Source organism: Magnolia sinica, chromosome 17 (genome assembly GCF_029962835.1).
Source record: "Magnolia sinica isolate HGM2019 chromosome 17, MsV1, whole genome shotgun sequence".
NCBI classification, from domain to species: Eukaryota; Viridiplantae; Streptophyta; class Magnoliopsida; order Magnoliales; family Magnoliaceae; genus Magnolia; species Magnolia sinica.
Window position 1 is genome coordinate 14373488 of NC_080589.1, and position 10948 is coordinate 14384435.

The 10948-nt window shown below is 40.7% G+C and overlaps 1 protein-coding gene across 1 annotated transcript; it reads left to right on the forward strand.

Moving 5' to 3' along the window:
* The first annotated feature begins 851 nt into the window (after positions 1–851).
* Positions 852–1507, forward strand: LOC131231266 (nuclear transcription factor Y subunit B-5-like). Its single transcript, XM_058227406.1, has one exon. The coding sequence runs from the start codon at positions 860–862 to the stop codon at positions 1397–1399; it is 540 nt and encodes a 179-aa protein (XP_058083389.1). The 5' UTR covers positions 852–859; the 3' UTR covers positions 1400–1507.
* The last annotated feature ends 9441 nt before the right edge of the window (positions 1508–10948 follow it).

Sequence of the window (10948 nt, forward strand, 5' to 3'; positions counted from 1 at the left end):
AATAGTACTGATCTTTTGATCGTGGGCTACAGTTTCGAAAGGATGTACGGCTACAGTCGGCATATTTTATCCCGAAAAAGTTGGACGGATAGGATCTTCAGGGATGAATTTTTTTTTGGGTGATGATCCATCCATGGTGGAGCCCACCCCATGAGAAGTTTCTCACAGAACCATGGTCTCTCCACATAGACAAACAGAAAACCCGAGGATACAATGCATATGCACGCTCGGGTTGTCTATGATACTATCTACATTGGAGATTACATCTACTTGATGGCATAGAAGTGGGGCATGGGAATGAGGACCTTTTTGGACCACCTATTGTTTCAGCACCCAACCACAGCAGCGCCACGTGGACTGATTCAGGCCACATGCGTGTGTACGTGTGATAGTGCACGGTCATGTGTATACCCACTTGTGTGCTCACGTGTGCACACCTAGGCATGTGTGTGTAATATGTTAGAAACATACAAATCAACTTTCACATAAGAAAGATCCAATTGATCAAGGCAAGAGAATCCTAACGAGCAATTCAAGAAAAGATTGTGGGATGACCACATACCAACATTTACATGCTTGAGTGGTGGGCCGGGGTAGTCATGGTCCACCACGGCCCACCTCACCATTCAACCATGGCCAATCTGGTCTACATCATATGGAGCCACTTCCCACAAGAAGACATAAGGTGTGACTTGTGACTCATTTTCTCAAAGCTCTTACCTTGCTTTGTCACTGAATGGAACAGATGCATGGCCACACATGCATGCATGCATACACATACATGTTCATACACATATATATGGGCGCGAGGGGGCGACGTGTCCACATGTCACAGGACTAGGATTGTTTGTTTCCAAACATGGTGGATAACATAGGCAATAGCCCAGACTCCGAAAGCCGTAACTGTATCGCCCCGGGTGCCACTTCCAGTACTGCATATGGTGATGGGTGCACCATCAAGGAACAGGACCGCCTGCTGCCCATCGCCAACGTTGGCCGGATCATGAAGCAGATCTTGCCACCCAATGCAAAGATCTCCAAAGAGGCGAAAGAGACGATGCAAGAATGTGTGTCTGAGTTCATCAGCTTTGTGACGGGTGAAGCGTCTGATAAGTGCCATAAAGAGAAGCGCAAGACCGTCAACGGCGACGATATCTGTTGGGCACTTGGGACGCTAGGGTTCGACGATTATGCTGAGCCCCTAAGGAGGTATTTACACAAATATAGAGAGGTAGAGGGGGAGAAAGCTAACTCCTCCAACAAGGCTAGTGACACAAATGCTAGAGATGAGCCATCCATCTTTAGAAGTGACCCACAAAGAAACCAACCTTTGGGGTCCACTTCTTTGAAGTTTAACGCCATTGATAGGAATGATGGCTCCATCTCAAGGCCATTTTAGGTACTTGGTGAGAAGGGCTATTGTTGTATATTATCTAGTCCTTTGATGATGAAGCTAATGGTGATGACATGGTAGAGAGAGAGAGAGAGAGAGAGAGAGAGAGAGAGAGAGAGAGAGAGAGAGAGAGAGAGAGGTTTAAATTTATGAGTTGGCTTTATCTGTAGGAGATTGGCTGAATTTCACATGGGTTATTGGAAGCTAATCTTTGTATTTCTTTCTAGATTATCATGTTTTAAGTTATCTAATTATGAAAGTTTGGTTTTGAGTGACTTTTAGATTTTGCTCATGAATTATATTTTTATAGCTAGCAAATTGCAAAAAATGATTTTCTCTTTCATTAATTTTGGTCTAGCTCTAAATTATGTATCTAGTGCCACAGGGGAAAGTGATTCTTTTACCGACGCATTGTTAGTTCACAGAAACCTCGAAGAATTGTGTTCTAGATTATCTTGTGTTAGGTTATTGAAATATGAAAGTTGGGGTTGTGACTTTTAGTTCTTTCTCATGAATCATTGCATATTCTGAAAAATGACTATCTGCTTCATTAATTTTGGTCAAGACCTTAATTAGGCATCTGTATATTGCCAGAGAGGAACATTATTGTTCTAACGATGTCGTCAATTCACGGAAACCTCAAAGATTTATGTCCTATCTGGGTAATTGTATTTATTAGAAAAATATGTAATCTAAATTGCATGGATGCAAATGCTGTCGGTTATGACTAGGGCTCAGGAAACATATCAAACTAAATAGCTTGGATCGACGTTAGAGTTTTGAGTTTATCTGCAATCTCAATAGGGGATTTCTAGGGTTTTGCCCGCTATTTTTATCAAGACCAAAATACATTGATTCAAATTGACACTTGATTAATTTTCATCTTTGATTGTATCCTAATCTTATTTAGGGCCCAATTTGGATCCTTGTATCGGTCAATTTGGGATTGGCCAACACATGCGTTTTAGACTTCTTTTTTTTTTTTGTTGTTGTTGTTGTTGGTGTTGTTGTTGTTGTTGCACCCATATGGATTAAAATTCCTGTATTGGCCAATCCTGGATTGACAAGTACAAGGATCCAAATGGCCCCTTACTTTCAACAATGCATATCTGATCTCATAATTAGTATCTAACTCTCCCCCCTTAAGACCTACATTTTGTTATCTTCAAATTTCTCTTGATTCTCCACTTGATATGGTCCATTAACTAGAGGTTTTGGGGCCTACAATCAGTTGTGCTTCTAGAACACCCTAGTTTAAATTTCATCTAGGAATCTCCATATTGAAAACCTAGTTCAAAATTTCTTCTTTGGGTTCCCCATGGAGACAACCATGGTACAATCTCATCTAGGGTTCCCCATTTAGAAAACACTAGTTAGCACAAAATCTCATCTAGGGTTCCCAATGTAGAAAACCCTAGCTGAAGAAAATCTTCTTGGTTTCCCCATATAGAAAACCCGTACCAAACTTCACCTTGGGTTCCCCAACCATCCATCTAGAAGAAAATACTAAGAGAAGAGGATCCATTCAAGTCAAAGTGGGCCATGGTTACACATAGATCTAGGCTTGGAGTTTTCTTCACCCTGTGTGTGTGTGTGTGTGTGTGTGTGTGTTGGGGGGGACCACGGTTTTAGTAGCTCAAAATTTTCCTTCATTGTTTTAAAAGAACAATTGAAATTTCGAGCATGCTGACAACAAATACATTGAAAGAGGACAGTTGGGTTTCCTTCCCACAGGCAAGGATGTCTTGAGAACCTTGTGCTAAAATTACTTGTCGAAGTAATAATATATGTATGCAAACAAAAGAAGAAGGGGAGAGAGAGAGAGAGAGAGAGAGAGAGAGAGAGAGAGAGAGAGAGAGAGAGAGAGAGAGTATGGAATGCTATCTAGGGTTTTACTTGCAATAAAATAAAAAGGGCTTGTCCCGGGGGACCATTTTGAAGGTTTCTTGATTTGTGCACTTGGCATATATACATGGCTTGTTTTCCATGGATGGTGAGTGTCCTTAGCCATGGGAGAGCCATGGCCATGGGCTCAGATCATCGGAGCGGGAATCAACACCCCCACATGCTCGTTGGCATCGCATGGATTGTCGGCAAGCGTCGCTTTGGAAACCATGTCTATTTTTAAATAGGAAATGGCATGGAGTGGTGCTTGCCTCGTTGGTTTGTCATGGATGACAGTGTGGATCCAGTTTTCTGTGGCCTGCCAGCCATTACCTCAATATGGTGCCGCACATCATGGAAGCCCATGTGGCATGTAGCAAGTGACAGTGCGCACTGCATGTTACCTACTTGACTGGGCATGTTGCACAAGGTTGGAAATGGGCATGTGATTTGCGATATGTTCTATCGAGAGCAATGGCTTGATATTTTCATGGCTTGCTATTTCAAATGGTATTTCTGTTGCATTTAAATAGGTAAAATTGAGTTTTCATTAGGTTAAAAATAAGCTAAACTGACATTTCTTATATATGCAAGCTATGTAATATGGTGCACATAAACATGTCATATGATGTAGTTTTAAGTGTAAAGATTAGTAGTTTTGGTATATGATACAGTTATATGATCTTGATTGAGTTTTGGAAGTTAGGGATTTACTCAACCTTTGTGAGTAGTTTAATTTTGGATTTTAGCAGTTTATTATTATTATTATTATTATTATACAGGGTTTTGTGATGTGAGTTAGATTTTTGAAACTTAGAAACTTGGCTGTGTTTGTATGCACAGGTGAATGAATCGTGAACATTCAATTTGATCAAGAAGAAATGGTGAAAATGTTGTTAATAACAATGTTTCCTAGCATTTGTGATGAGGAAGCAACCCTCAAATTGGAATTGCATTTCTTTGAGGTCCAACATGAAACTGACATGATTGCAATTTGGAAATAACCAATTTGTAGTTTTGCTAATATTCATAGTAGGGGACCTTAAGGTCCGGCCTCCAAATTGATTTTCTGTTACTTCCAAGTTGGATAAGAATATGTATTGTTGTTATTTCCTATTGATTGAACTAAAAATTCACAATTCAAGTCAACATGAGCAGCTAAATATACCTTTGCTAAACATCTGAATTGGGTTTTTGGTTCCTAAAGACTGCGTTTGGATGTACAATGGTAGTTTTGCTTGCATTCATATATATTATGGAACGTTAATGTCTGACCTGCAAATTGATATTGTTTTACTTTCAAGTTGGATTTGAAGAATATGTATTGTTGTTATTTTCTCTTGGTTAAATTGAATGTTTGCTATTCAATTCAATTTGCTTGTGCATCCAAACATTTCCGTACTGAGCTTTTATATATATATATATATATATATATATAAATTTCTGTTATCTCTTATTATTATTTCTTTTTTAAAGGAAGATGATTAGTTCATTGTTACTTCTGCACTGAACTTTCTTAATTGGTTAGTTTCTAAGGCTGCATATGAATGCACAACTATACTTTCCCTAGCATTCGTATTACTGGAGATAAATGTCTGTCCATCCAATTGATATTGTGTTACTTTCAAGCTGGATTTGAAAGAATCAGAAGTGCAATTTGACGGATGCTTACTTATTACGGAGGCAAAGAGAAATTATCATATTGTTGTCAGTTGAACTTGCTTAAACTGAAGGTTCACAATTCAATTCAATTCACTTGTGCAGCCAAACGCATCCTCACTTAACTTTCTGAATTGGGTCTTTGGTTCTTAAAGGCCACGTTTGGATGCATTTGGATGCACAACTGTAGTTTCCCTAATTCATATATGGGATGTGAATGTCCATCATCCAAATCGATATTGTGTTACTTTCTAGCTGGATTCGAAAGAATTGTCAGCTCAATTTGAGGGATGCTTCCTTATTAGGAATGCAATGAGAAATTATTGTATTGTTATCATTTCCTCATGATTAAATTGACTGTTTGCAATTCAATTCAATTCACCTGTGCAGCCAAACACTTGTTAAAATTTCTGATTTGGGTTGTTGTTCCTAAATGCCATGTTTAGATGTTTAATTGTAGTATCCCTAGCATTGATATTACGAGATGTTAAGGTATCCTCCAAATTGTTGTCGTCTTACTTTCAAGCTGGATTCAATTCACCTGTGCAGCCAAACGCTTCCTCACAAAACTTTCTGAATTGGGTCTTTTGGTTCCTAAGGCCGCGTTTGGATGTGCAATTGTAGTTTCTCTAGCGTTCACATTACAAGACATAAAGGTCCATCCTCCAAACTGATGTTGTGATACTTTCAAGCTGGATTTGGAAGAATCATAAGCTCAATTTGATGGCACCTTCCTTATTACCAATGCGAGAGAAATTATCATATTGATGTTATTTCCTCATGATTAAAATGAACGTTTACATTCCAATTCAATTCACTTGTGCAGCCAAACCCTTCCTCACTAAACATCTGAATTTGGGTTATCGTTTTATGAGTCTGCATTTGGATGCACAGTTTAATAGAATTGCAAACATTCAGTTTAATAAAGAGGAAATGATAAAAGAAAAGAGGTGTTTTTCTAGTATTTATAATAAGAAAGTAGCCCTAGAATTGCAGTTGGGATGAATTGAAGGTAATGCAATTGCTTAGGAGCCTAAATCTTCAAAATGAACGTCAACAAAAATGCAATTTGGCTGTTTCCAATTTTTTTTTTTCTTTTCTTTTTCTTTTTTGTTTCCACTTTGTTAGACTGATTATTGCAATTCAATTTGATAGTGGATCAATGGTCTAGTTTAGGGACCATACAGCATCTCATCATCGGCCGGGATGGTTCATCAGGTGTGACGCATCATCAGATGGGACATTACTGGATAAGTTGCAATACTAGTCCATCATGTGAGCTATTTACTCCCACCATGGATTGATCCCCGTTGAAAATCTCAATAATTGTGTATCTTGGCCATCCCTGATTGATGACAGGCAAACAGGCGGCGAGAGATGATATTGACAATGGCTGGAGTGAATGTGAAATGGTCCAGTTGGAGTGTTTTGGATCTTTCAATCTATGTCCTCCTTGGGTGATGGTTCATCCACGGTGGGTTGCATCCATTATGACACGTGTCATATTTGAGTGCGCATGATCGGGTAAGGAATTCTAACATGAGCACATCATACCAATCTAAATCGTCTGTGTTATAGGTAAAATCGGACTGATCCGGCGACCATGAATAAAATAGATGGATCATATGAAACTCCCCAGAGAAGGCGGAGTATCGACCCAACCTCAGGTGCCGACCAATGACCTTAGAGGTCAACCTTGTTCGCTAACCTCAAAAGATGGCCTCGACCTCAGGTACCTCAGGTACCGACCTCAACCTTGGAATAGAAAGAAGAATTCTCTCCGTATACGGGTGGATTACCTTTCGATATCTCCGCCAAAAATCACGCCTATCAAGGTAAAGTCAGAGATATTATTGAAATTAGAGTCTGACTCTAATACGAGCTCCTCTAGCGTATCTATCAAACCAACCAAAACGTGCAAGTGATCGAAACATCTTATAAATATGCCCCCCATCATGTAATAAGGTACACACAAATATACCTATTCTACTATGCCTACTGTGAGTCCATATGCTTGACTTAGGCATCGGAGGGTCTCCGGTCTTAACTGGCGCCCTTAGTGTATTCTCTTGTTCTTCATTAAATTGCAGGTATTTAGCGGCTCGCAGGAGGTGAGGCAATACTTCTCTTATTCTCCATTAAATTGCAGATGGAATGCGGTCTAACAAGGAGAACTGGATTTCAGCATCAATAATTTGGCGTTGTCTATGTGAATAACAACAAAGCCACCTTAGAAGTTCCCTTTACATTAAAAGAATCATCAGTCTTCTCTGCTTAGTCATGGCTAAAGGAAGAAAGTGGGCTTTGGCCGCCATTACTGCGCCAATACCCATACCAAAAGACAAGCCCCAGACCTCCCAAATGTCGTAGTCAGATCCCGAGCTTGACCTCCCTTCACTGGTGGTTGCGTAGAGGTCTCGAAATAGAGGGCGGTTCATCTCTCTAGAAAACCAAGTTGAGGCACTGGCCGAAAATGTCAATCGAATCATGTGCATATTATAATGACAACACCCTCTCCCCGACCAGGGCGCGACATCAGGAGCAACTTCTACCTAGTCTCAACCTCTACAACTGCCTCACGACTCATATGTGGTGAAGGATCAACCGACACAAAGCAAGTGCATCTTCACGTAAACCATAGAAGCAACTGAGCTCGTCGAATCTGATATGTGCCACACCCTAGAGAAGAAGAGACGTGAAAAGGCTCCCGAGGTCTGACTGAAAGTGAAATCTAATGGGAAGCAGAGTTGAGGGAGATTCGAGACTAACTCGGAGACATCCAGCAAGCATACCGAACGAAGGCCCCTGCCTTGGTTGATGCACTACTAGAGAAAGCCAAGCCCCCATTCACGGACGACATCATGAGATCCCAACTACCGTTTAGGTTTTAAATGCCCTAAATTATCCCCTATATAGGGTCGGGAGACTTGGCCGAGCATCTCGAGTCCTTCGGAGCCTAGATGGAGCTTCATGGCGCCTCAAGTCCTGTGATGTGGCGAGCATTCTCCCTAACCTTATCGGGGGTAGCGTGGAAATGGTATGGACACTTGAAGCCGAAATCCATTAGTTCTTTCACTCAACTCAGCAAGACTTTCATTACTCAGTTCATTGGTGGGAAAGACAGGAGAAAACCATCAACCCACCTCCTTACAATTACTCAGACAGAGGACGAGCTACTAAAAGACTACATCATCTATTTCAATGTTGAAGTTGTCCAGGTCGATTATTATTCTAAACAGATAGTTCTGGCTACCATGATAGTCAGCCTTAAATAAGGAAAGTTCTTCTTCTCTATTGGTAAGAAACCCCAACTACCTTCGCCAACCTACTTAACCGAGTTAAAAAAATATTCCAACGCCAAGGAACTCTTTAGTTTACGAAGAGCTAATTGATGAGAAAACAACTCAACTAAGAATAGGAAGTGAAAGGAAGAATGAGAGCCATTTACTATTAATGCCAAAAAAAAAGGAGGATGACCAAAATTGGGGCTAGCATACCAATCGACGTCTGGAAAGTCGCTTCCATCGATACACTTCCTTGAACACCAAGCTACCTCAGGTACTTAGGGAAACTAGGATGAGCAAGAAAACCTGATGACTGAGTTGAATCAATCAACCAAGCTCGGTAATAAGGCTTATCGGCCAACCCCGACCTCGACCTCGAGTACCGAGGAACGTATCAACTAAAAGACATAGAGGGTAAGCTCATGCCTCACCCATGGAACACTGAGCACTTGAAGATCTACTACCCATGAGGAAATTTGACAAGTTAAACAACTATGCTCGACTGATCACCTCAGTAAAAGCTACTTGTATTCGACTATGAGGTGCCTCTCCCAGTTGAGGGAAAAGGTCCCCTCTTTTGCTTTTGCTATTTTGTCTATCATCTTTATATACAAGCTCAATTATAAGGAAACCTCTCCCTGTTAAGAGGAAAAGTATTTCTTTATTTCCATATCTGGTGTGCTAGACCTGCGTGCTTGACCACAGGGAACCCCCCTTTATTGAAGGGAAAAGTCCCTCATCCTATCTACTATGTGCTCGACTGTGAGTGACCTCCCTCAATTAAAGGGACGAATGTGCTCTTTCTCATTCTTATGGTTTTCTCTATCATGCTCATGACTTACACATTCGACCATAAGGAACCTCCCCCAGTTAAAAGGTTCCTCATTTTTAATATTTTGTTTACAAGCTACACGATCTAAAAACCTACGTGCTCGACTATTGTATCTACTAAGTCATCATACATGACCACGCATGCATAAAGGCAAAACAATGCTTGTCACGCTGTGCATGACTCCTTATACGAAGATATTATCGTAATATCCTCCTCGATCACCACAGCAGGCCCGTCCTTACCAACCCCCCCCCCCCCCCCCCAAGTAAATACCGAGTGGTAAAATGAAGAAGTGCACACCAAGTGAGCCGACCTCCTGACCTTCCACACACTTGAAGCCTCTTGCTCGCATGACAGATCAATGTCACATCAGTTCAAAACTACTTACTTCCCGAGCCCTTGGAGATAATGCTCAGAAGTAGGGGCAATTGTTAAAGGTAAAATCAGACTGACCTGACGACTAGATATAAAATAAAGGGATCATAGGAAATTTCCTAGAGAAAGTGGAGTATCGACCCGACATCTGGTGCTGACCAATGACCTCAGGTACCGACCTCAACCTTGGAATAGAAAGAAGAATCCTCTCTATATACGGGTGAATTACCTCCCGAGATATCTGCCAAAAATCACACCGATCAAGGTAAAGTCGGAGATATTCTTGAAATTAGAGTTTGACTCCAATATAGCCCTCTCTAACGTATCCGTCGAACCAACCAAAACACGTAAGTGATCAAGAGATCTTATAAGTATGCTACCCATCATGTAAAAAGGTACACACAAATATACCAATTATACTATGCCTATTGTGAGTCCATATGCCTGACTTGGGCATTGGTGGGTCCTGGGCCTTAACCGATGTCCCCTGTGTATTCTCTTGTTCTCCATTAAATTGCAGGTACTTAGAAGCTCGTAGGAGGTGAGGTATGACGTCTCTTGTTCTTCATTAAATTGCAAGTAGAAGGTAGGCTAACAAGGAGAACCAGATTTCAGTATTAATAGTCTGTTTTCTAAATAGTGAGAAATCCAATAGTTCGTCTTACAGGCCCTGCTAAGATGGCCCACGGAACCACAAAACAGAATAAATGGACTATACTAGCCTTCTGATTAATGGACCTTCTTCTTTTAATGTGCAATATTGACTTTTTTATTTTATATTATTTTCTTTGTCCATTTGAAGACGATGAATTAGACGGCCAACACTGCTAGATTGGTGTTGCATTCTTGCTCTGATCTCATGTAGTGTCCACCAGATCAATGCTGGTGATGAAGAAAGACAATTTCATCTACCTTCATCAAATAACTCAACTCAACTTGACTAGATTCCACTAAGACTAACGGAAAACTCGATTTGGTCACAATTTAGTCCAAACTTGGTTTAAAAAACCTCAGCAAAACTCAAGAGGCTTATCACAACTACACATTGTTTACACCTGGTGTCACAACCCAAACTCGAAAACCGGGCTCACAAAATTCCCGATCGCCGAATCCGGTGCTGACAGCCTCCGCAGTACCCCATTCTCGGCTCCTTGCGTTCATATGCCAGATTCCGATCCTGGGATACTACAAGGAGAATTTTTTTTTTTGTACATTTAACTCGTAATAAACATAACCACAAGCATACTCAAATCACAAAGGCAACATCATCATCACATATCCACTAATATAAACATTTGAATACAATGCTGAAAGGGAAATACATGAATCGAAAATCAAGCTCCAGAAGACCGCTGCACGCTCCAAGCTCAACACTGCTGCAACCTAACATTACCTGCACGCATCTATCGTGCATAAGCTTATAGAAAGCTTAGAGGGTGGTGTAAGTGTGTGCACAAGGTAAGTGTCAAGTATTCAACGCAATGCCATAGTCATACAATACCGAAAATACTGGTAATCCAT

Excerpts from the sequence above, each read along its gene's own strand:
- LOC131231266 (XM_058227406.1), top strand. The coding sequence starts at position 860 with ATGGTGGATAACATAGGCAATAGCCCAGACTCCGAAAGCCGTAACTGT.